The sequence below is a fragment of the Trifolium pratense genome, linkage group LG2 (assembly GCF_020283565.1).
Source record: "Trifolium pratense cultivar HEN17-A07 linkage group LG2, ARS_RC_1.1, whole genome shotgun sequence".
In the NCBI taxonomy this organism is placed as follows: Eukaryota; Viridiplantae; Streptophyta; class Magnoliopsida; order Fabales; family Fabaceae; genus Trifolium; species Trifolium pratense.
Window position 1 is genome coordinate 3811561 of NC_060060.1, and position 21970 is coordinate 3833530.

A 21970-nucleotide genomic window follows, 5' to 3' on the forward strand; every position below is an offset into this window, starting at 1 on the left:
ATATGCAAGTGGAATACCCTTCTTACACGTGGAAGCTATTTGTATAACTATTTGACAAGAACAATTAAGCTAATTTTTCTTCCAAATGGTCCTAAAATGCAAAACCTATGTCATGTACTCTTGTTGAGTGTTTGACCAATTCATTACACTCTACAATTTTCATATGTCTATTTTAGGAAGAAAATGTTTACTTGAAACCTCTTGCATAAAAGACTTTATTTTACTCCAAATATGTTTTTTATTTGCTTATAAATTTAACAGAAAAAATTACACGTGGATATCGATATGTCTAATTGATTCAACGAAAGGAGGAGATGAAAGGAATTTAATGGAGAAAAAAAAGAACTAGGGTCCAAGAACCAATTAGATATATTTACACTACACGTACACGGGTTACATCGACCCATTAGATATATTCTCTCCTCCTTGCCTTGGAAAAAAAACTTTGGAATGTGTTTTTCGAATTTGTACATGAAAAACTTCAAAAAACGCGTTCTGAAATTTTTATACAAGGGCAAAAATAGAAAAACAGGGTAGAAAAGAAACACGAGATGAGAAAAGAAAAATTCTATTTGTGTTGCTCAAACACTACAGAGCTCTGGAACATCATGATGTACATTGGAATGGAGTCTTATTAGTGAAATTTCTCGATTAGTTGCTATGGATTGGGAGATTAAGGGTTGTTGTCACTCTTACCGTGAGACAAACTATTGTGCGGATGCTCCTGCTAATATGGGATGTAATCATGAACCTATCTTAAAAGAAATATCATAAGAGTTCACTTAGGTTACAGTTTTTGTTGCCAGCTGATGTTTTGAGAATTGCTATCCCTCGTTTAGTTGTTGCCATAAAAAATCAATTCATAACGACTAGCCGTTCCATTACCACTAAAAGTACTCGCGTCTTCGGTGAAAAATAAGTCTTCTATTACTTATATTCTTTAATTCCAATTGTACCAGCTAAATCTTATCTTACTTTTCTTCAATCAGTCAAACATTTAATTTAATCGATTAGAACTTCATACTTAAAACGATTTCGGTATTTCTTAGTTCACAACCCGAGCTACCTGTTTGGAACTTAAATTCATTTAACTATACTATGACTCGGTAAAACTTAAATTCTCAACCAAACAATTTACAACAACACATTGCCAAGAACAATCAAATAAATCTAACTGGAAATCAAATTGAAGGCAAATTTTATTGAATAATTGAAACCAACCTTATATAATATGAACTAAACTTGATTACTATATAGTAGTGGAGATCTGTGACTATCAGACCTTTCTGAATAACTGATTGGCATTAGAGCTGGATCATTATATGCATTTTCCATCTTATCATAAAATTCAGACATATTGTGCTCATTTTCATCGGCTCTGTCCTTCTTAATCAAACACTGCATAAGGTAAGATATTCATTAAATAACCTAATTGAAAAACAAGCTACGCCGTCTAATCTCGATTATTAAAAAATAAAATAACAAAGGTAATATATAGATTTTATTTTCTAATAATCATTTTCCTTTCACGGAACAAATTCACATACAATTTTTTTGTGATTGGTAAGAGTCTCACATCAGATATGAGATGGCCTAAACATGGATTTATTATAAGTAGAGGCAATCCTCATTCTTCACCTTACAAGCCATTTTTATAAGGTTAAGTTAGGCCCAACTCCCAATTTTAAGATGGTATTAGAGCCTCTTCAAGATCCGTTTGGATCACCTGCTATCAGGTTTCTGCTATCGGGCGTGAGAGGTAAGTAGAGACAATCCTCACCTTACAAGCCGGTTTTGTAGAGTCGAGTTAGGCCCAACTCCCAATTCTAAGAATGATACTAAGAAAACTTATTGCACATAACTAAAATTCTTAATTTGCGCGAAGTTAAGTATTTTTGCTTATAATCGAAACTGCAGGGATAAACAACAAGAGCTTTTTGAAGCTGAAGAAGGAAATGCAATCTATGTTATGAGAATGTAATTCATCAATAGATCAACCAATTATTAAGGTACCTCAGCTGGAAAATGCTTGAATATGGAGCGGAACCGTTTCTGGCAATAGTCGTTGAAAAGAAGTGTGAGAATTGGAAGAGGAAGAGTCAATCCTGCAGCTAGAGGTAGTTTCTTCAAACCAAAAATCCCAATGGCTATTACATGCATCAATACCAAAGAAAATATTGTCGAGGTATGCACCGTAGGCCAAAACTCTCCTCCAGTCTCAAACTTTGGCACATAAACTTTCAAAAACTGCCACAAAAAAAAAAAGAAGAGATTATTAAGATACATTAAAATTTTAAGGGATATAAATAAATAATGCCAACCATTTATTCAAGCCACCGTAAAGTCCCTGTTAGAACAGAAAACCCGGCTCTAACGAAAACAGATAAATAAATGCACAAAAGAACACAAGGATTGATCATAAAGTTCAGTCAATTCCACTCCACCCGTACACTATCCTAGCTGGAGCGGCCGCTATCGCTAACTGTTCTGCTGCCGGCCTTCTCATCGTGGCACGCTGCCGCTCCGCTCCACCGCTACAGTGTGCAATCGACTACTATGACTCAACAGTCCTGCTACCATTTTCATCCCTATCCGGCTATGAACTACTTAGATGAAAATATCAAGAGAACTAAATATAAAAATTAAACTAATTTGATTCGGATGAAACTATAACCATCAGATATCAACATCTATATCTATACCTATATAAAGGGATACCAAGTTTTGAAGTATATTTTTTTTCTTCTAATTTTATCCTTCACTTAAATTATCTATTTCCAATTTTGAGTTGTATATGACAAGAAATAAGTAACATTTTATCTAATTGAATGATCGTATTCTGACGGATCTCATGACAAACATATTGACAAATCTCCTCACCGTCTGTCTTAGAAATACATCATGCTACGGAACCTGGCCATAGTCATGAGACCCTTCTTTTTCTTTCACAAATGATGAATGGAGAAGTGGGACCCCCACATTTGAATGATGGCATAATACATGTTGAACCTTAGTTAGGTCACCCATCAACAAATTGGCCTTAGTTAGGTACATCATGTTGCACCTGCCTTAGCTCTACCAAGATAGAGCTCTCAACTCTCTATTAATATTCCTTTTCATTTAAACTATTTATTTTCAATCCCTATTTCTGTGTAGTAAGCTCTTTTCAACTCATCTCTCCCTCTATAATATCAACTCCTCCCCCCTCTAATAACCACTTCTTGATCAGTACTTACTACCTGTTAGAAGTCCCACATTGGCTAGAGATATGGCAAAGATAGCCTTTATAAGTGTAGTGCAAACCTCAACTCTCAAGCTAGCTTTTGTGGTTGAGTATAGGCCTCCCAAATTCTAATATGGTATCAGAGCCTATCCTAGATCCACTTGTTGTTTGTTGTGGAGACCTCCCATATTTGGGCCACCCGTTGTTGTTGATCCCACGTTCCAGCTTGTTCAGTTCTGGACGTGAGGGGGTGTGTTAGAAGTTCCACATTGGCTAGAGATATGACAAAGATAGCCTTTATAAGTGTGCTAGCTTTTGTGGTTGAGTATAGGCCTCCCAAATTCTAATACTACCTTTGATTCCTAATTCAAAGGGGAGCTTTATTTGGTTCCTAACAACTGTAATTTCTTTGATTAATGAGGTAAGTCACAAAAATTCTATTTTGCAGTGTTATTTAATTTAATTTTTTTGTTGATCTGTTAGTTTTCTTCAATTTATTTCATTGTTTTTATTTTTTAAAAGAGCTCAAAACTATTGGTCCAAATTTTATAACCTCACAAAATTAGCCTGTATTGAGTCTTTTAACCTAAATGGTTAAATGCTTAAGCAAAGAGGTAAAAGTGTGAAAATAAGAAGTCTGATGCTAAATATCATTCACAAGTAAAACGGAATTCATATGCAGGTGAAAATGAAAAAACAAAAAACAATGTGCAAACCTGGTTTCGGAAAATGATGTATCCCAAACAAAAGTATATCAAGAGAAATGGAAGTATGAGTGGAGCAAGAAGGAAATATGTCACACCAAGAAGCCCAAAGAGACGAATCCTGGGAATTTCGCTGTGATAAGGAATTGATGGGGGCTCAAAATCATTGTCGGCATTACTACAAAAAGTTCTACTTATAAAATTTGAAATGAGTGTAGTTAATCGAAAGAGTTCTGAAGCTATAGCGGTCCATCCAGATGTCACAACATATGCTATGAAGAATGATGCCTGCACCAAATACATAGAAAATATTAAAAAAATAATTTAATAAATATGCACTGTCAGTGTAAACCAATTTTACATTTTCATCCAATCAAAATCCATTGTTTTGCCATGTCACCCTACTTTTGTAACTACATTTTAACTACAAATTTGCATCTTTTATACAAAATGGAAATTAATCATTTTTACCTGTGACGGTACAGCTTCAGCTAATACTCGAGGGATTTCTTTGGGCTCAAGAAAGATGTTCACTCTATAGAGGGCTGATCCTGATAGTACATTTGCGAAGAAAATGTTCCATATGGTAAACAATAACACTTTAGTACATGCACTTTTTTGTATTTGACTCCACGAAATGTATCCTTGTAAAGATGAAAGCATAATCATAGTAGGCGGAACAAAGGACAGAAACAACTGAAGAATCAAACTCGGAAGGTATCCTGTTATAACTTGGCTCACAACTGACCTGCAAACAAATATCGGCACATTAATCAGGTCCAATAGTTATAGTATAGCATCGGCATAATCATATAATTAATCGACTTATGGAATTTTTAAACTGCAAAAATACTACTCACAGTCTTAGTATGCCTTTCAAAAACGGGAACAATGTTTCTAACTGATCGAGATGAGTAAGACCTTGTACTATTGCAACCGGGATTAAAAACACAATTGTAAGAGAAGTATATGCGACAAAAACCACCAGCTTGCTGATCCATCTTTTAAGGAATGAAACAGTAAAAAATGGCCAATAAACATCATGAGGTTCGGGAGCTTCCTCGGTAATCCATTATGTTGGGTCGACACCTTCTTGAATGTGTAAAGCTATTGCAGCACCAAATCGTGTTTTAAATGAGACAAATGCAGCAGGAACTTCCTTTAAGTTTCAATTGAGTACACAACAGTGGATGAATTAGACATCATCATAACAACCTAACTATACAAAAATACATCAATTGTACCAAAGACAACCTATGTACAAAACTTTTCAAAAGCCAAATTTAATAACCAACAGGTAATTTAAGGAGATGGGACCTGTTTGGATTGACTTATTTGAGTTTATATACTAGCATAAGTATTTGTGAAACTGTTTGGAGACCTTGTGAAAACAACTTACGACATATCAATAAGTTGTCTTCAACTTAGTTTCATAAGTTCTCCAAGATAGCTTATGAAATCAGCTTATAGTTTATATTATTGAAACAATTCAATTTGTTTTTATCTTTTGTTTTATTAATAGCTTATACATAAACACTTATATGATAATGCAAGTGTTAATTCAGCTATATAGTTTGAGTATTGCAGGATAATAATGTCTGGACATTGTAGTTACCTTGGATGCCAATGAGGACTGTTCCATTCTCACATTATCTTCTATATTTCCAAGTTTCCTTTCATAATGATCTAAAATATCAACTTTAGGCCCAAAAAGTCCCATACACCCTTCACGCGTCTGCCTTTTAGGAGCATCCTTTTTTTGTTTCAGATTGGTAAGCTTTTTGTACAATTTTTCCGCATCTGTCTTCAAAAAAATAAACTTCAATAGTAAAAATTATGGCTTAATATTACAAAAATAATTGAATTTACGTATTAGTATAAATTTCTAAGTAGTTCATAATCATGACGGTGCATATATAGTGTTTATCTCAATCACTTCACTTCTTCCCTCCTTTTTTTTTTGTCTTAACCCTCCGGTTTCCAAGGGAAGAAAACTCTGGTCATTCGGAGTTCAGTTGGGGCGTAAATAAAGTTTGGCTAAAGATTGTTCTAGCCAAGATTCGAACCCGGGTTCTCCCGAACGTTTGTCCTTAACTAGAGCACATTAAACCACTTGAGTCCATTAACCAATTGAGCCCAATCACTTGGTTTGTACGTTTTCCAAGTGATAAAGTCTATTTAATCAATGATCCACCATTGACATATGATTTATATTTGCAATTTACAATGCAAAATTAACATATTCTGAGGGAAAGGACTGAAAAGATTGGAGCTGCAGAAACCGCTTACAATAAGATTATGAAGTTTGTGGCTTCGACGAACGACTGAATGTGAAAGATATGTAGAAGGATGATACTCCGTGAAAAAACGCTCAACAGCATCGGCACACGTGCCTCCTGGTGGAATAGGAATACCGCGGACTAACACTGTAAACTGATGAGGCTGTGGCTCAGATGAATAAAAGCAAGCAATTCTTTTTGACGAAATGTACTGATACTCCTGTAAAAGGTATTAAAGTTAAATAGAATATTCAATCACTAACTTTATAAATAAGAGGAAAAATATGACAGCATTTACAAGGCGAACTTGAAATGTAAAACTTACATAATAAAGAAAATAGCAAACAACTCCGGTGAAAATATATGCAGCCGAAAAATGGATCCATAACCTTTATAAAGGCCAAATCAGGTATCAGAATTTCCATGTTATAACTTAGACGATTCTGAATATTCATATGAAAACAGGTCATAAAATTAAGATTTTTTTTTAATGAATTTGATGTCAAAATAGTACCTACATATTAATATTTCACATATGTATGTATTATTCTTCATCATGAATGAATAAAATACTCAAGAATTAACACTATATTGATCCATAATATTCACCTGTTTGAACCGTTGTTAACATTAGAAATACTGAATGAGTCCAACGACTTGTGTTGAAAATCTGAATCATCAGTCAGTTGACTTCCCAAGTAATTAATAGGAATAAGAACGAACATTCCGATAATTGCACCAAAAGTAAATACTTTTAAGCTGTAAGATACCACACAAAAACAAGGAAAGTGGTTAGATGAATCAAATAAGAGCCTTTCAAGCAAAATACAAAAGGTCGCAGAAAAAAGAAAGACAAACTCATGCTTTACAGCAACGCAGATAGAAATTCTCGTGAACAATTCAGAATGAATTCATGTCCAGTGTCCGACACGCGTTGATGTCCAACACCGATATAATACTGACACATGTAATGACATTCAATTACTTATACTAATTATTACCAATGTCTACGTGTCAGTGTATGGTGTTTGTGTCTATGTCGATACTTCATAGATTAGATGTAAGTTTAAGTGTCACTTTAAGAAGTTGGTGCCTATATTCTACATATGAATTATGAATGGGTTATATAATATTGAAAAAGTTACCTAAAGACAAACATTCGCATGAAGACAAAAGCATCTAATCCTGAATTCGATAAAAACTCTTCTTCGGTCGGCTCCCATGCCTTTTTTACCCAACCAGCCGTAGGTAATAGGCGTTCCAAGTTAAATTGACGACCCTCTTCAACTTTTCCTTCAGCAACTAGGCGAGGTACATATACAGTGATATTACCAGGCTGTTTTCTCAATATGGAGTATAGTGTGAAAAATAGAAGACATAGACCAAGATTAATTGCAACGGAAGTTAAAAGCGCAGAAAGAATCATTCTTGAAATCTAGATTGAAACCACCGAATCAACTCTTTCCCCCAATAATACAAATTTATGCCTGAAATAGACTAAATCGTATCCCTTAATTTGCTGAACCTGCATATATAATATATCATTAATACAAGTGCAGATATAAGTGAACTTAATTAACTGCTTATAGAGAGAAGTTGGAGTGATTATGAAGAAGCAAAAGAGAGAGAAGTTGGAGTGAGTGGTGAAGTGGTAAAAGACAAAATAGAAGAGAATTGAGTTGAAGAAACAAGTGAGAACTGAAGAACGTGTCTTCTTTGGTGGCAATGATGAATTGAAAAGCAAGCTCCACGTGTGGTGTGGTACCATTTCTTTATACTTAGTCGGTAGGTAGTACTAGTAGTATCTTTATTTATTCTTTTTATTTTCCTATCTAATTTATTTCTATTTTCTTTTTAAAATGTGCTGATAAATATTTCATTAATCTTTAAATATGGTGTTAGGCAAAAAATTGTTGTCCAAATAACATTCTTTACCTTTTTATCTTGTACATTTTATACTATCTTTTAAATTTTTAAATAGATTAATTTTTTTGGTTTAAATTATTTTTTTAATCAACATATATTTAATTATTTTACATCATTTTTTACGACAATTACTTTTTATCCTTTTCTAAGACATTTAATAAATAAGTTTAATTGTAAATTTAATCTTATATTTTCACTATTTTGCAAATTTGACTTAACTATTTTAAAATTTAATAGTTTTATTCATCCCACATGAGATAGTTTTGGTTTATTTTCATTTAACTCAAGTTCTAAGTTTGAATCTAACTCTAAGAATGTAGTAACACTAAAACACCCGAGAGAGTATAACGTAGAGTAGACTATCACACTCTTTTATAATAGGTTTTTCCAAATTTCTTACACTTTTTTTTTTATTCAAAGGATAAGATTGTTTCTTCGGCACCACATCACACCTCTTATGCCCTCTGAATTCTCAAAAATATTTTACTCAAATTTTTGAATTTGAACTTCATTTTACACATGTATAATCTATAATTCAAAAAGTTTTTTTAAATTGATTCTAGAGGGTCTTAACAAGAGGTCCAAAATCCTCTTTTTTCGAAATAAAATTTTAGGATTTTACAGATGTGAATTCTAGAATCCAAAATTATATTTGAATTTTAAAATCCAAAACCTGTTTTTTACTAAAATGTGTACGTCGTTTTAGATTTGAATATTTCTCAATTTAAATTTTAAGTATATAAAAAAAGGAAAATGCTAAACAGTGCTCCCGGGCACTGGTTAAGCATCTTAAAATATAAATTCTGTCTCGAAATGCGTGCATTCAATGTCTCAAAAGTACAAAAAGTTGTCTTTTCAATATAAATTTTATTTTTTATTTCCTTTTTAGGTATGCTTAACAAATGCCCGGGGCCATATTTAGCATGATCCATAAAAAAAATTGTACCAAAAATAAAATAAAATTAATCATTGCTCACCATTTTGTTTCGTCGTTCTCTGGTTCAACCCGCATTGTCGTTTTGAGAATTGACATAAACAAAACGCACCAACTTCCCCTTTTGGAACTTTCGCGACCATATTTCTCCGATCAATTTTCCCGCGGTTTCTCTAACGTCCGGCGTCATCTTCGATTCTCCGACAACCGCATGTACGCATCTCGGTTACTCTCTCTTTTTAACTTTCACTTCTCGAATTTTACATCGTTTACTTTTCTCAACTTTTATGCTTCCATGTTGCGTTGATCGAATTAGGGTTTCGGTATCTGATTCTAGATCCCTATGTTCCAATTCATTTTTGCCAAATTCGCTATAATTCGTTACTTATTTTGTTGTTTTTTTGGTTGATCGTGAATTGAACAGAAAGAGTAGAAAATTGTGAAGAATGAGTAACGTGTTCGAGGGATACGAACGCCAGTACTGTGAACTTTCTGCTAATCTATCAAAAAAGTGCACTGCAGCTACTGCTCTTAATGGAGGTACCTTTTCCCCCATTTTATGTAATTGATGCTTCCGGGTTTCTAATTATAATTATAATGATTATAACTTTGTAGGGCACTCTCAGATAAGTCATTGACTAGATGAATTTTTCAAAAAGTCCTCGACTTTGTCGAATTTTAGTCATTAGTTTTTCAAAGAATATGTTAGGGACTAAATTGATGATAAGTGGATAAACTTAGGAACCAAATTGATGGTGATACTACTAGTAAATTGTTAAAATATAGGGACTTAATTGATAATAGTTGGTTAAATATAGTGATCAATTTGATAGTTTAATAGAGTCAGTGACCTTTTTGACATAATCATAACTCAGGGACCTATTTGAGAGTGTCATGTAAATTCGGGGACTAATAAGTGTAGAGAAAATAATAAGCAAATTCTAAGGTGATCCACTTTGACAGGAGGTTAACAACAACATAAGTAGAAGCTCACTTTCCTTGTCATCCTAACGGCTGAGATAGTTGTAGTTATTTGATCGATGTCGGTTCCAAAAAACAAGTGAAAACAAAAATGTGTGCCTCAAAACTCAGCTCATGTTCTACTTCTGAGATGCGTTGTTGATTGTTGTTAGACTTTCAAGTGATTGTTAAGTACCGGTTGGTGGACCTCGTATAAAGGTGGTCCGCCTTAGAACCTGCCACATAGAATATAGTATATTAGCGAAGTTTACTTGAGCTCTCCACTTTTTTCAAATTAAAATATGAATGAAACCTCTCTTTAACATACTTCGGTATTTGAATAATGGCATATAAGTCAAATTAAGACCTTTTCAATTGTAGCGTTGTATCTCCTCCCAAAAAAATATTAATGTGTAGCTCAATGTTATCGAAATCCCCTCCAGATAATTTCTGCCATGTTATTTCCAAATCCTGGTTGCTCTATTTTTATTTGGCCAGGATTAAGACATGAGTTTTTTTTCCCATTCTCACATATAACTGCTTTAAAAAAAATTAGCGAATGTGTTTAAGCGGCGGCAACAATAAACAAACTTGTTGCCATTAGGTGGGATCAGCTACACGGATCAATGTACTGAACACCATAAAGTTATAGCTTCTTTTGTAGCTGGACTAGTATAGACTTTCAAATGCTTTTGTTTTAGCTTCTCTTACTGTCTTCTTACTTAGTGACCTTGTAATTATTCCAATTTTCCTCATTTTTACACATGGTATTTGTTATATTACACACTCTTTTAATCTCAATCTTTTCACGCACGTTGTCATCCACACCACCAAGAATCTTTATTCTTTTGCCTTATACCCCTTAAATTTCCTAATATCTCTTTGACTACCTTTCTAATCCCTTTAGCAATCTCATTCAACCAACATGTTAGCATGTCATTAGTGTTTCGTCAGGTTTTCCAAAACCCTCCAAGGTTCTTTACTTTTCACCCTTCATGCAACCATTTTATCCTAGGATTGTTAACTTGATTATTTCTATTTACTTTACTCTGTAGTTCTGCAATCATAAACAATTGCCTATGTCACGTGATTAGACTCTCTTCTAGTATGACTTTGCAATTTATGTGAAGTTTTATCTAATTTCTTTGTTAGAAAGAAGCAAATGCCAATAAGAAAAAAGTATAAATCTGGGTGAGGTAATGTTTTATATTCTTGGTTCTTATTGATATGTCTGACCTTGGAATCTCTGTGGTAATTTTTCTTCGCCGAATCATGGTTGATGCCCCTTCTGGTTTTTGTTTTTTTCGTCAATTGATTGGGTGGTTGAAGCATTCTAATGTGACGACGGTTACTCACTAGAAATTGATGAAGTAGGAACAATCGAATCTTATGATTTTTTTAATTGGAATAATGCATATTTAGTTATAATTTGTCGTTTTCTGTTTGATCTGTAGAGCAAAAGAAGCAAAAGGTTTCTGAAATAAAGACTGGAATTGATGAAGCAGAAGCTCTGGTACTCTTTTTTTTCTTCCTTTTGGATACTGGCTTTATTTTTTTTGCAGACTGGGATTTCAGTTTAGTTGTTTTAATGAATTTGTAGATTCGAAAAATGGACCTTGAGGCAAGAAGTTTGCAGCCAAATATCAAGGGTGTACTTCTTGCTAAGTTGCGAGAGTATAAATCTGATCTAAACAACCTTAAAAGTGAAATTAAGAAAATTGTGTCTGGTAACTTGAATCCTTCTGCCCGGGATGAGTTGTTGGAATCTGGCATGGCAGATGCTATGACGGTATGATTCATTTTCTAACATTCATTTTTTTTTGCTCTTATACATGATTTATTGTTCTGTGAAATTACTTTGAGGAAACAATCTGAAATTTTTTTTTGTGATTGCATTAGGCATCAGCTGATCAGAAAACAAGATTAATGATGTCAACTGAGAGATTGAACAAGACTGGTGAAAGAGTTAAGGATAGTAGGAGAACAATGTTGGAAACCGAAGAGCTAGGTGTTTCTATTCTCCAAGATTTGCATTCACAGCGACAATCTCTATTGCATGCGCATAACACGGTAATCTTTTCTATTTCTTGTTTATGATTATGATGTGTTTCTGGTTCTACTAGAAGACACTTGATTTCCTGTAGAGTAATTTCTATATGCTTACTCTGTATTTCACCTTTGAGTTATGCTTGAAATTTCTCCGGAACTTCATCTTTCTATTTTTTATGTTTACATGACATGCCAACTATCCAGTAGCAGCTGTTGGTTCTGTTTCTTATATCTCTCAATATACTTAGCGGACCTGTGTGTTTCTAACATGGTTTAAGAGAAGTTTGATCCTCGTTGCTTACATTCATCTAAATAAATAAAAATAGATGAATTTAAGCTCTAGGAAGGGTGGCGCTATACTTTGTCCATGTTTTAGATCTAAAAGGATTTTGTACGAGGGGGCATGTTATTGCTCATGTGTTTTTTAACTCTTAAATAGCTTACTTTATGAATAAATGGATCATGACTAATAGTACCTCAGATTGTTTTTAAACTTTGAGCAACAATATTAACTGTTCTTTTCTTCGAATCGTAGCGGTGAAAGTATCGCTTTGATTTTACTGATGGTTATATATACCCATATGCAGCTTCATGGAGTGGATGATAACATAGGCAAGAGCAAGAAAATTTTATCAAACATGTCAAGAAGGATGAACAAAAATAAGTGGATCATTGGCTGCATTGTCCTCGTCCTGGTTGTTGCTATCATCATGATCCTATACTTCAAACTTGCTAAATAGACCAAGTCCTACCTGTCTTCATAATGGTTCATAAATATATTAAGATACAATGATTTCTTTTGTTTCCCCTTTTTTCTCTTTTCTTTTTCTTATTCTGATTTGGAGTGGGCAGAAAAAGATGTTTGCTTTGTGCAGTGCTGCAAGCTAACTTGACGCTGTTGGTTTCTTTCAAGGGTCAGCATTCGCATCGGCATGTGTCTTATGCCGGGTTTGTAATGTAAGGAATTTGTATTTTGTGACCAGTTGTTGCATGATTTTAACGACAAAACCGGAATTCTTTGTGGCTATTCAAATTTAAATGATATTTGCCTCTATCTGAGCAAGTAATGTCGCTACAGTACTGAATGTGAATTGCCTGCTTACAAGTTACAATGTTGTCTAAGACATGGTTCCCTATTTGCAACATCAATAATTAAGCTCTTCGAAAAAAAAATCAGTAAACCATTTTTTATTTTTTGCAAAATGGAGATGATTCCTTCAAATTCATCCCTGAATTCTACTTTTCCTATTTGACCACTTGCACTTAATAGAAGTGTTAGAAAATGGTAATAGTTAATAGCATAGTCATTTATCTTACTTTGTCTTATATTAAAAAGTCATTAGTTGTGCTTATTTCTAAAGTAAATTAAGCTTGTTTCACTGAAATACCCTTATTTTATAATAAGAGTTGGGTGAAGAGACTAATTAATAGAGGGTAATTCAGACTCAATAAGTGTATCAATGAAAAAAAAAGGTGATATTATCTTGATATATTCTTCTTTTGGGTCAAGTTCTCTTGATATATTCTAAAATAACAATTGAAGAAATTGTAATTTTGAAATAAGATAATATGAAACAAAAAAGAAATAACATGAAAAGGAATTAGTACTATACTATGACATGAAACACCTAAAAATACACTGAATTGTTCTTGATGTGAGATACAATTACAAATGTGTGATTTTATTTTTGTCGGAGAATTTATGATTCGAACTCGAATTCTCTAATAATATTTCTAGTAGTTACTAATTAATGAATTTTTTACACGCATATGAAAATGAATCTCTCTTTGAATTGATTTAACTTATATATCTTGTCAATATTGTTGGATATTGTCCTCCATTCTTATGCCGAGAAAGACTTCTTTTTTTTTTTGTTGACGCACGGAAAAAGACTTATATAAGTAAAGAACAATCATATTAGATTAGAGTATCTTTAATGGGATGAATTAAGTGGATAAACTAAGTTACTTTTTGTGGGTCCAAAGTGATTTGTAAGATTTAAGAAATTAATAGTTGATTTGAGTAGTTTTTACTTTTAATGGTGGTTGTTTATAAAGAACTAAAACTCTTTTTTTTTTTTTTTTGATAATCAAATGATATTATATTATATTATAATATAAGGGGTACTCAAGAGTTATGGATACACGACAACGGATCTAAACACCAACTAGAAAAAGGAATACAAGCTTTACGACCAAACAGACGGGAGAACCATAACCAAGAAGTAAGCTTAATCTCTTCCAAAAGCGCCGACGCATCCATAATGCCACCGTTGAAAATAACGTTTCGGACTTTCCATAAATTCCAAGTGGTGGCCAACCAAACCAAATGAAGAATACACCCCTTATCTTTAACATTGAACAACTCGCCAAAGACCATAAAATGATCGATTCCTGCCGCACCCAAAGGAAGAGAGTTTTGAAACCAAGATAAAACTTTGTTCCATACTCCATTACTAAAATGGCACGAGAAGAAAATGTGTGCACTAAACAAGGCCATAAAATGAACTAAAACTTGATTGCACATGTTTATACTTTTCTATTTGTAATTAGTTTTAATCCAAAATTAGCATTAATTTAATTAAAATGCATAAAAATATTAAATGTTTGTTTGAAAAAAAATATTACTTATTAAAGTGGCAAAAGATGTATTAAGAATGATACATGCCAGGAAACAATAATAATATATATAAATAATATTATAAAATTAAAAATGATACAAATGCACAACAATAATACATAAAAAAACAAATACTTCATCGTCCAAAAATATAAGAACTCAATGACAATTGCACGTATGCCAATGACAACTGCATGTATGTCAATACATAATTTTGATTACGAATATCTTTAATTCTCTATTAGTAAAAATTATATAAATTTGATATTTTAAAAATATTCATCGAAACAAATCAAATAAAATCTAATATGATAATATTTACATTTATATACTTTTAGAAAAATACAATAGTATTATTTGGCTTCAAATGTTCATTTGTTACGGTTGGCTAATTAGAGCATCTAAAGAAAAGTTAGTTCACCTACTATGTTAGATCATACATTAACATTGGAGGTTCTTTATAACATGCGCTGGTTATAAAGAGTTTGGGACTTAGAGCACCAACGCTAAAGTTGCTCTTAAGAGTGTAATAATAGTGAATTTGGGTGAGAAGAACAACTTGAATAAGAGAAAAGAAGAGCAGACGGATTTGTTAACCATTGAATTTGCCCAATTTTTAGAGAGCAGGTTGCAATACCCTATTTTACATTTTAAATGTTTGACTTTAACTAAAATTATTTTTAAAATCATACATGTGAGTGATCATAATTGATTTGTGACATAAGATATGAAACTTAACTTTTTTTGGCTTAATTAGTAAAATGGTCCCTTAAAGACATTTTTGGTTTCATATTGGTCCCTTAAAGAAAAAAAGGTCTGAATAGGTCCTTAAAGAAAAAAAGGTTCGAATAGGTCCCTTAAAGACATTTCCGTTAATCAGTTTGGTCCTATTCGGACCATTTTTTAGGGACCAAACTGATTAACGGAGATGTCTTTAAGAGACCTATTCGGACCTTTTTTTCTTTAAGGGACCTATTCGGACCTTTTTTTCTTTAAGGGACCAATCTAAAACCAAAAATGTCTTTAAGGGACCATTTTACTAATTAAGCCTTTTTTTTTTCAATTTAGTTGAGTTTATGTGTGTGTCTGACTTAATCATCATACTCATGGTGGAAATGTGTACATGACTTGAACTTGAACATGTTAATGAAAATTATACAAACACTAGATTTCCAAACCCCTATTACAGGGTCATGTTAAAACATTTTCCTACCTTAAAAACCAAAAAATAAAACCCAAATCATTTTTCACCTAAATGAAATGGTCACTCTCAAAGACAACACTTTTACAAAATGCTTCCTTATCATCACTCGCACTTCATTTCCGCTCACTTCTCCGACAATGCGCACGCGCCACCGCTCTCCTCCCTGGAAAACAACTTCACGCCGCCGTAACAGTCACTGGCCTCCTCTCTTCACCAAACCTCTTCCTCCGCAATGCCCTCGTCCATCTCTATGCTTCATGTTCTCTCCCTTACCACGCACGTAAACTGTTCGACGAAATTCCTCACTCGCACAAAGACTCTGTAGATTACACCGCTCTTATCCGTCAATGTCCCCCCTTCGAATCCCTGAAGCTGTTTATCCAAATGCATCAATTGGGTCTTCCCATTGATGGGGTTGCCATGGTTTGTTCCCTCAATGCTTGTGCAAGACTTGGGGACCCCAAAGTCGGGTCTCAAATGCATGTGGATGTGGTGAAATTTGGGTTTGAGAAGTTTGACAAAGTGTGCAATGCTTTGATGAATGTGTATGTTAAGTTTGGGCTTCTGGGTGAGGCTAAAAAGGTGTTTGAAGAGATTGAAGTTCCTAGTGTTGTGTCTTGGACTGTGTTTTTGGAAGGTTTAGTGAAATGGGAAAGTGTGGAGAGTGGGAGGGTTGTGTTTGATGAAATGCCTGAGAGGAATGAGGTTGCTTGGACTGTTATGATTGTTGGTTATGTTGGGAATGGGTTTACAAAAGAAGCTTTTCTGCTTTTGAAAGAAATGATTTTTGGGTGTGGGTTTGGGTTGAATTGTGTTACTTTGTGTTCTGTTTTGTCAGCTTGTTCTCAATCTGGTGATGTTTGTATTGGTAGGTGGATTCATGGTTATGCTGTTAAGGAAATGGGGTTGGATTTTGGTGTTATGGTTGGGACTAGTTTGGTTGATATGTATGCAAAATGTGGTAGGATAAATGCTGCATTGTTGGTGTTTAAGCACATGTTAAAGAGGAATGTAGTGGCTTGGAATGCTATGCTTGGTGGATTGGCAATGCATGGAATGGGGAAAGTTGTGGTGGATATGTTTCCTTCCATGCTGGAAGAAGTGAAACCGGATGGTGTGACTTTTATGGCCTTGTTAATTGCTTGCGATCATTCAGGTCTAGTTGAAAAGGGTTGGGAATATTTTCGTGATCTCGAGTCTGTTTATGGGATTAATCCAGAAATTGAGCATTATGCTTGCATGGTGGGTCTTCTTGGTCGAGCTGGACATTTAGGTGACGCTGAGATTTTAGTGAAGAATATGCCAATTCCTCCAAATGAAGTTGTTTTAGGGTCCCTTCTTGGTTCTTGTTATGCACATGGTAAGTTGCAGCTAGGTGAAAAGATTATGAGAGAATTGGTTGAGATGGATCCCCTCAACACCGAGTATCATATTGTGCTTTCGAACATGTATGCATTGTCTGGAAAAATAGACAAGGCGAATTCACTTAGGCAGATTCTTAAGAAAAGGGGTATTAGAAAAGTGCCTGGAATGAGTTCCATATATGTTGATGGAAAACTTCATCAGTTCATTGCAGGGGATAAGTCACACTCGAGAACTTCGGAGATTTACACAAAGTTAGATGAAATGATTCGTAGATTGAGGTTGGCTGGCTATGTTCCGAATACAAGCTGTCAAGTTTTATTTGGTTGTTCCAATAGCGATGATTGTAGTGAACCATTGGAGGAGGTAGAACAAGTGTTGTTCAATCATAGTGAGAAGCTGGCACTGTGTTTTGGACTAATGAGCACACCTTCTGGTTCTACCTTACATATTTTCAAAAACTTGAGGATATGCCAAGACTGTCATTCTGCTATTAAGATTGCCTCTGATGTATACAAACGTGAAATTGTTGTCCGAGATCGTTATCGTTTTCATAGTTTCAAGCATGGTTCTTGTTCTTGCTCTGACTATTGGTGAATGACACTTTTTGAATTGGGAGATCAATGTTTCATTCATCAGGGAGGTGCATCATCAACACAAATGTTCTTTTGAAGGGTATTGTTGATTTTTCAAATTGAATCTTTTGCTACGGTGCTGCCTCTGCGCCTGCCGCATTTAAACACAGTGAGAGGAGAAAAAAGACAGAGAATGTGAAGGCGAGGAAGAGTGAGAGAGAAAAATCAAGAGAGAGATTGAGAGGCTGTATATGGAAATGTAGAGGATCTGCCATAGAGAATTCAATATTCAAATCCATGTTTCTTTACACATAATTATTTTGAAAAGGGATCGTTATAGTTGTTGAACCGTGCGACAGTTGTGGGGGATGTTAGATTTTAAACGAGAAGTTTTCTCTTACTATATCTATTGGTTCAATTGCTTCTGCAGCGTGCGTAGGAGATCGAAACCCCTGATCTTTTACTTTCGTTTTTAGCTTTTCAATTGTTGTCTCTTGAGAATAGTTGTAGTTGTAAATTAAAAGCAAGCCTTAATATGAAGAAGATTAAGGATACTATACAAAGAGAATAATTCTATATGTATTGTTTGTGCTCGATACACAACAGACATAAAAGAATATGAAAGTTAGTCAGCAGATCAATATATTGATTCCTTTGCTCCCATTTTGATCAATCTCTACTAGTAAGAAAGTTGTCTCTCTAAAATGTAAAGAAACATCCTAAGATACACAAATAGGATATGAACAAAGGAACAAATGCAAATTTCAAAAGTTATAACAAAAATAAAAATTACAGCGTATAATCACCGTAAAATATGCATGAAATTAATAAATAAAACTGCAATTATAAATTCAAATGAAAGAATTGATTTATCTAAAAGATAGCATTGCACATATATTTAGTCAAAAAAAAAAAAAAAACATTGCATATATATATATATTTGGAGTAGTTGGGCTCCCTGATTGCTTTTTCATGGCAACTTTTACATAATCGGATTCCTTCAAAGAGTTATTTATTGAGACATGGTGTGCTTAGTGATGTGGAGTCTCACAATTGTGTTTGGTGTGAAGGCATTTTAGAGACTGCGGTGCATCTATTTTTACATTGCGATAAAGTTCATCGTGTGTGGCAAAGAGTTTTATGGTTCCACCAAATTTGTTTATTTTGTTTGTGTGCTTCAAGGGTGTTGCTACATGTATAAAAATGTGGAAAGGTTTAGTTTTGGTGTGGCATACAACTTTGTGGATTATCTGGAAGGCAAGTGCTTCAAAAAAAATATCGATAAGGAGTGTAACGAGTGTTCATCGACTAAAGATTCAACCTTGTTTGTTTTACGAATGGTCATTGGACCCTATTGATTGCTTTCAGTTTCAGAGATGATAGGTTTCATTGGACCCTAATGATTTGTTGTTGCAGATGCTGTCCTACTGTTGTTTACGAAATTAAAAAGACTAGTTAGTATTCTGAAGTGTGTGTTTCTTATTCCAAATATTTTGAAGTGTTGATAGTTTTAGTTAAATTAGTAACCATCGTATAGATATGCATGCAGAGACAATTTAAACAGAAAGGGGATGTAGCTCAAATGGTAGAGCGCTCGCTTTGCATGCGAGAGGCACGGGGTTCGATCCCCCGCATCTCCAAATTTTAACTTTTTCAATCGAATTTATGCTGCATTGATTTTCTAAAAAAAGCATGTTGGATGAAATAATAACAAAGCATCTTCTTAGATTAATAATTAAGGGTCATACTAAACAGTGTCCCCGGGGCACTAGGGGCACTTGTTAATCATACCTAAAAAGGAAATAAAAAATAAAATTTATATTGAAAAGCTCCGGGGGCACTGTTTAGCATTTTCCAATAATTAATGCAGATTAATTAGTTTTTTGTTTCGTCGGAAACGACCTAATGGGTAACTCAAATCACCTCCTTTCAATTTTAACAATGAAGACTATTCCATCAAATAAGTCTTTTTTGCTGTTTTGTCTTCTATTTATTTTGTGGTTGTTTGATGTATGCATTTTGATGTTGTGCCTGTCCTTTTTCTTTTTTAACTTTCAGAATTTTTGGAGGAAGTGCACCGTCCAAAGGATGAAATACCAGTGGGCATAGCTGCTGAAACGTTCCTTATGCACCAGATGATACTTAACGGTGAAATGGTAAGATTTTATGAAAGTTTATGTAGCCTTCAACTATGCTCTTGATTCAAGTTTCATAAATTTAGTTTCTTTGTGCATATTTGAATTCTTTAATATCAATCTCTAAACCGACAGGATATCAGCGCCGCCAGGAAAGAGGAGTTGCGTGCTTCCCTAATTGAAGCTCGTAAGTCTTCACAGGAGAAGCAATTGCTGCAGGCTGAGATCAAAAATATCTCAGGACAGTCACTTCACCCACAGTAGTATAATAACACATTTCTTTCCTTCATCTGTCTATATGTCCTGTTTATAAGACTTTTAAGATACAATGCCCCGTGTCTGTTGATCTACAAACAACTTCAGTGCACTTCACATGTATGTAATAAAAAATGTACTCTTAATGCATGTTTGTTATCTGTGGGTTTCTCGAAATCACAACACTCCTTGTGCTTGTTTTAGTTTTCAAAACTAAGTAGTAAGTATTATTGAAATGGCACTTGTTGTTACTTTATTGTTTATATATATATATATATATATATAGAATGGCTGGATTTTTTTTTTGAAACAACATTTTATATACAATAAATGCTCCCTGCACAAGACGAACATGGAAAACCAACATAGAAATACAAGGCGCCATATATATGTGGCCCCGTATATATTGGAAAACCTTACAAAAATAATTTATAAAGTTATAGTTTCCAATGGTGATTTGATTTTTTCCATCCATAGACCGCTTGGTATTCTTGTTTTTGTTCTTCCTTGTCATGGAAGATTGCTGCTAGTTGTGTTTGTTTCGTCCTATGTTGCTTCTATTGAATAACTTTACTGATCATATTCTATACTTTCTAAACATCTTCCTCACTTTGAGTATATAGGTGAATTTTGGGATGATACAAGAGGAAATAGTTCTTTGACTTGTTATTTCTATGTGTCTGTTTGCTTTTTAACTTTTACGAGTTCTTGTCATGAGGATCAGATTGAAGCCCTCAATTGCCAGCTTTATATCCTAAACTCATTGGTCCTATTACACAGTTATCTTCCACATGTGCATTGCATATATGCAAAGCCATAAACATAAATATAGAACTTAATTGTTTACACTTTTAGCTTTCTTTACGTGTATTATCGTAAGAGTCAATTTTGTTCGTGATATAGTTTGACGACAAATGCGATTTCCTCTATTAATTGAATGTGAATTCTTGTTCCATTAGAGGTTCAAATTGTTGCTTGTCTGAAATTGGACTAGCCTTTTTTGCCAGAATGTTAACCATTTCATATTTGTGATTTGTGTGTCTGCCACCCATTTCACAACTTCTAGTAGCTTTTTGCGGTGAACATTGATTTACTTTTTTTTTTTTTTTTTTTTTTGAAAGGAGTGGACATTGATTTACTTGATGATTGTTTGGTTTTGCATTTAAATGACCAATATCAACCGAAAGTTCAACAATGACTGATTTCATATCAACCGAAAGTTCAATAATGAAAGTACATTTTTCTGAACAATACATCTCTCAAATGTCCGTATTCAAATCTATGACCACGGCATTTACAAGATCTAATGCCGTTAACCATAGACCGAATGTGGCTTATCGGCAAATTATGGATAAGGAACCCAGAAAGTTGATTGTTAATCAATTGAATGCTTACCTCCCAAAAATCACAAAAAAGCGTGGCCGAAGTTTTTCAAAAGATATTAAATTGTGGTTAAAAAGCTGGGAATCAAGAAAATTACATATAATATCTATTGATAACTTGCCTTCACCGCAACCACATAACATGGTATGAGTTAGTTTATCACATTCACTTTTTCCCATGCTTAATATGATATGTTTAGAGAGTTGATTGTATTTGATGTTTAATTTTTAGGGTATGGAGAGTGATTTGAATCAAGACAGAGTTTTGGTACCAAATAGAGCTCACGTTACAAATTTGAAGAACAAGCTAATTGTTTTTTTATCTAAACGGAGTCTTGGTAGATTGTGTGACCGTTGATAAG

At 33.9% G+C, this 21970-nt stretch overlaps 2 protein-coding genes, 1 non-coding gene and 1 pseudogene across 3 annotated transcripts; 3 read left to right on the forward strand and 1 right to left on the reverse strand.

Annotated features, from left to right (window-relative positions):
* Positions 1 to 1067: 1067 nt before the first annotated feature.
* LOC123905698 lies at positions 1068 to 7743 on the reverse strand (annotated as a pseudogene).
* Positions 7744 to 9076: 1333 nt separating this feature from the next.
* Positions 9077 to 13126, forward strand: LOC123905699 (vesicle transport v-SNARE 11-like). Its single transcript, XM_045955403.1, has 6 exons — positions 9077 to 9279; positions 9491 to 9606; positions 11481 to 11539; positions 11627 to 11815; positions 11926 to 12096; positions 12663 to 13126. The coding sequence occupies exons 2-6, from the start codon at positions 9513 to 9515 to the stop codon at positions 12813 to 12815; spliced, it is 666 nt and encodes a 221-aa protein (XP_045811359.1). The 5' UTR covers positions 9077 to 9279; positions 9491 to 9512; the 3' UTR covers positions 12816 to 13126.
* A 2657-nt stretch (positions 13127 to 15783) lies between these two features.
* Positions 15784 to 18239, forward strand: LOC123905700 (pentatricopeptide repeat-containing protein At5g15340, mitochondrial). Its single transcript, XM_045955405.1, has one exon. The coding sequence runs from the start codon at positions 15951 to 15953 to the stop codon at positions 17856 to 17858; it is 1908 nt and encodes a 635-aa protein (XP_045811361.1). The 5' UTR covers positions 15784 to 15950; the 3' UTR covers positions 17859 to 18239.
* A 1164-nt stretch (positions 18240 to 19403) lies between these two features.
* Positions 19404 to 19476, forward strand: TRNAA-UGC. Its single transcript has one exon. It is a non-coding gene; the product is annotated as a tRNA-Ala (tRNA).
* Positions 19477 to 21970: the final 2494 nt, after the last annotated feature.

Coding starts and splice junctions, on each gene's coding strand:
- LOC123905699 (XM_045955403.1), top strand. CDS start 9,513: ATGAGTAACGTGTTCGAGGGATACGAACGCCAGTACTGTGAACTTTCT. Junction 11,540..11,626: donor TTGATGAAGCAGAAGCTCTG/GTACTCTTTTTT, acceptor ATGAATTTGTAG/ATTCGAAAAATGGACCTTGA. Junction 11,816..11,925: donor GCATGGCAGATGCTATGACG/GTATGATTCATT, acceptor TGATTGCATTAG/GCATCAGCTGATCAGAAAAC.
- LOC123905700 (XM_045955405.1), top strand. CDS start 15,951: ATGAAATGGTCACTCTCAAAGACAACACTTTTACAAAATGCTTCCTTA.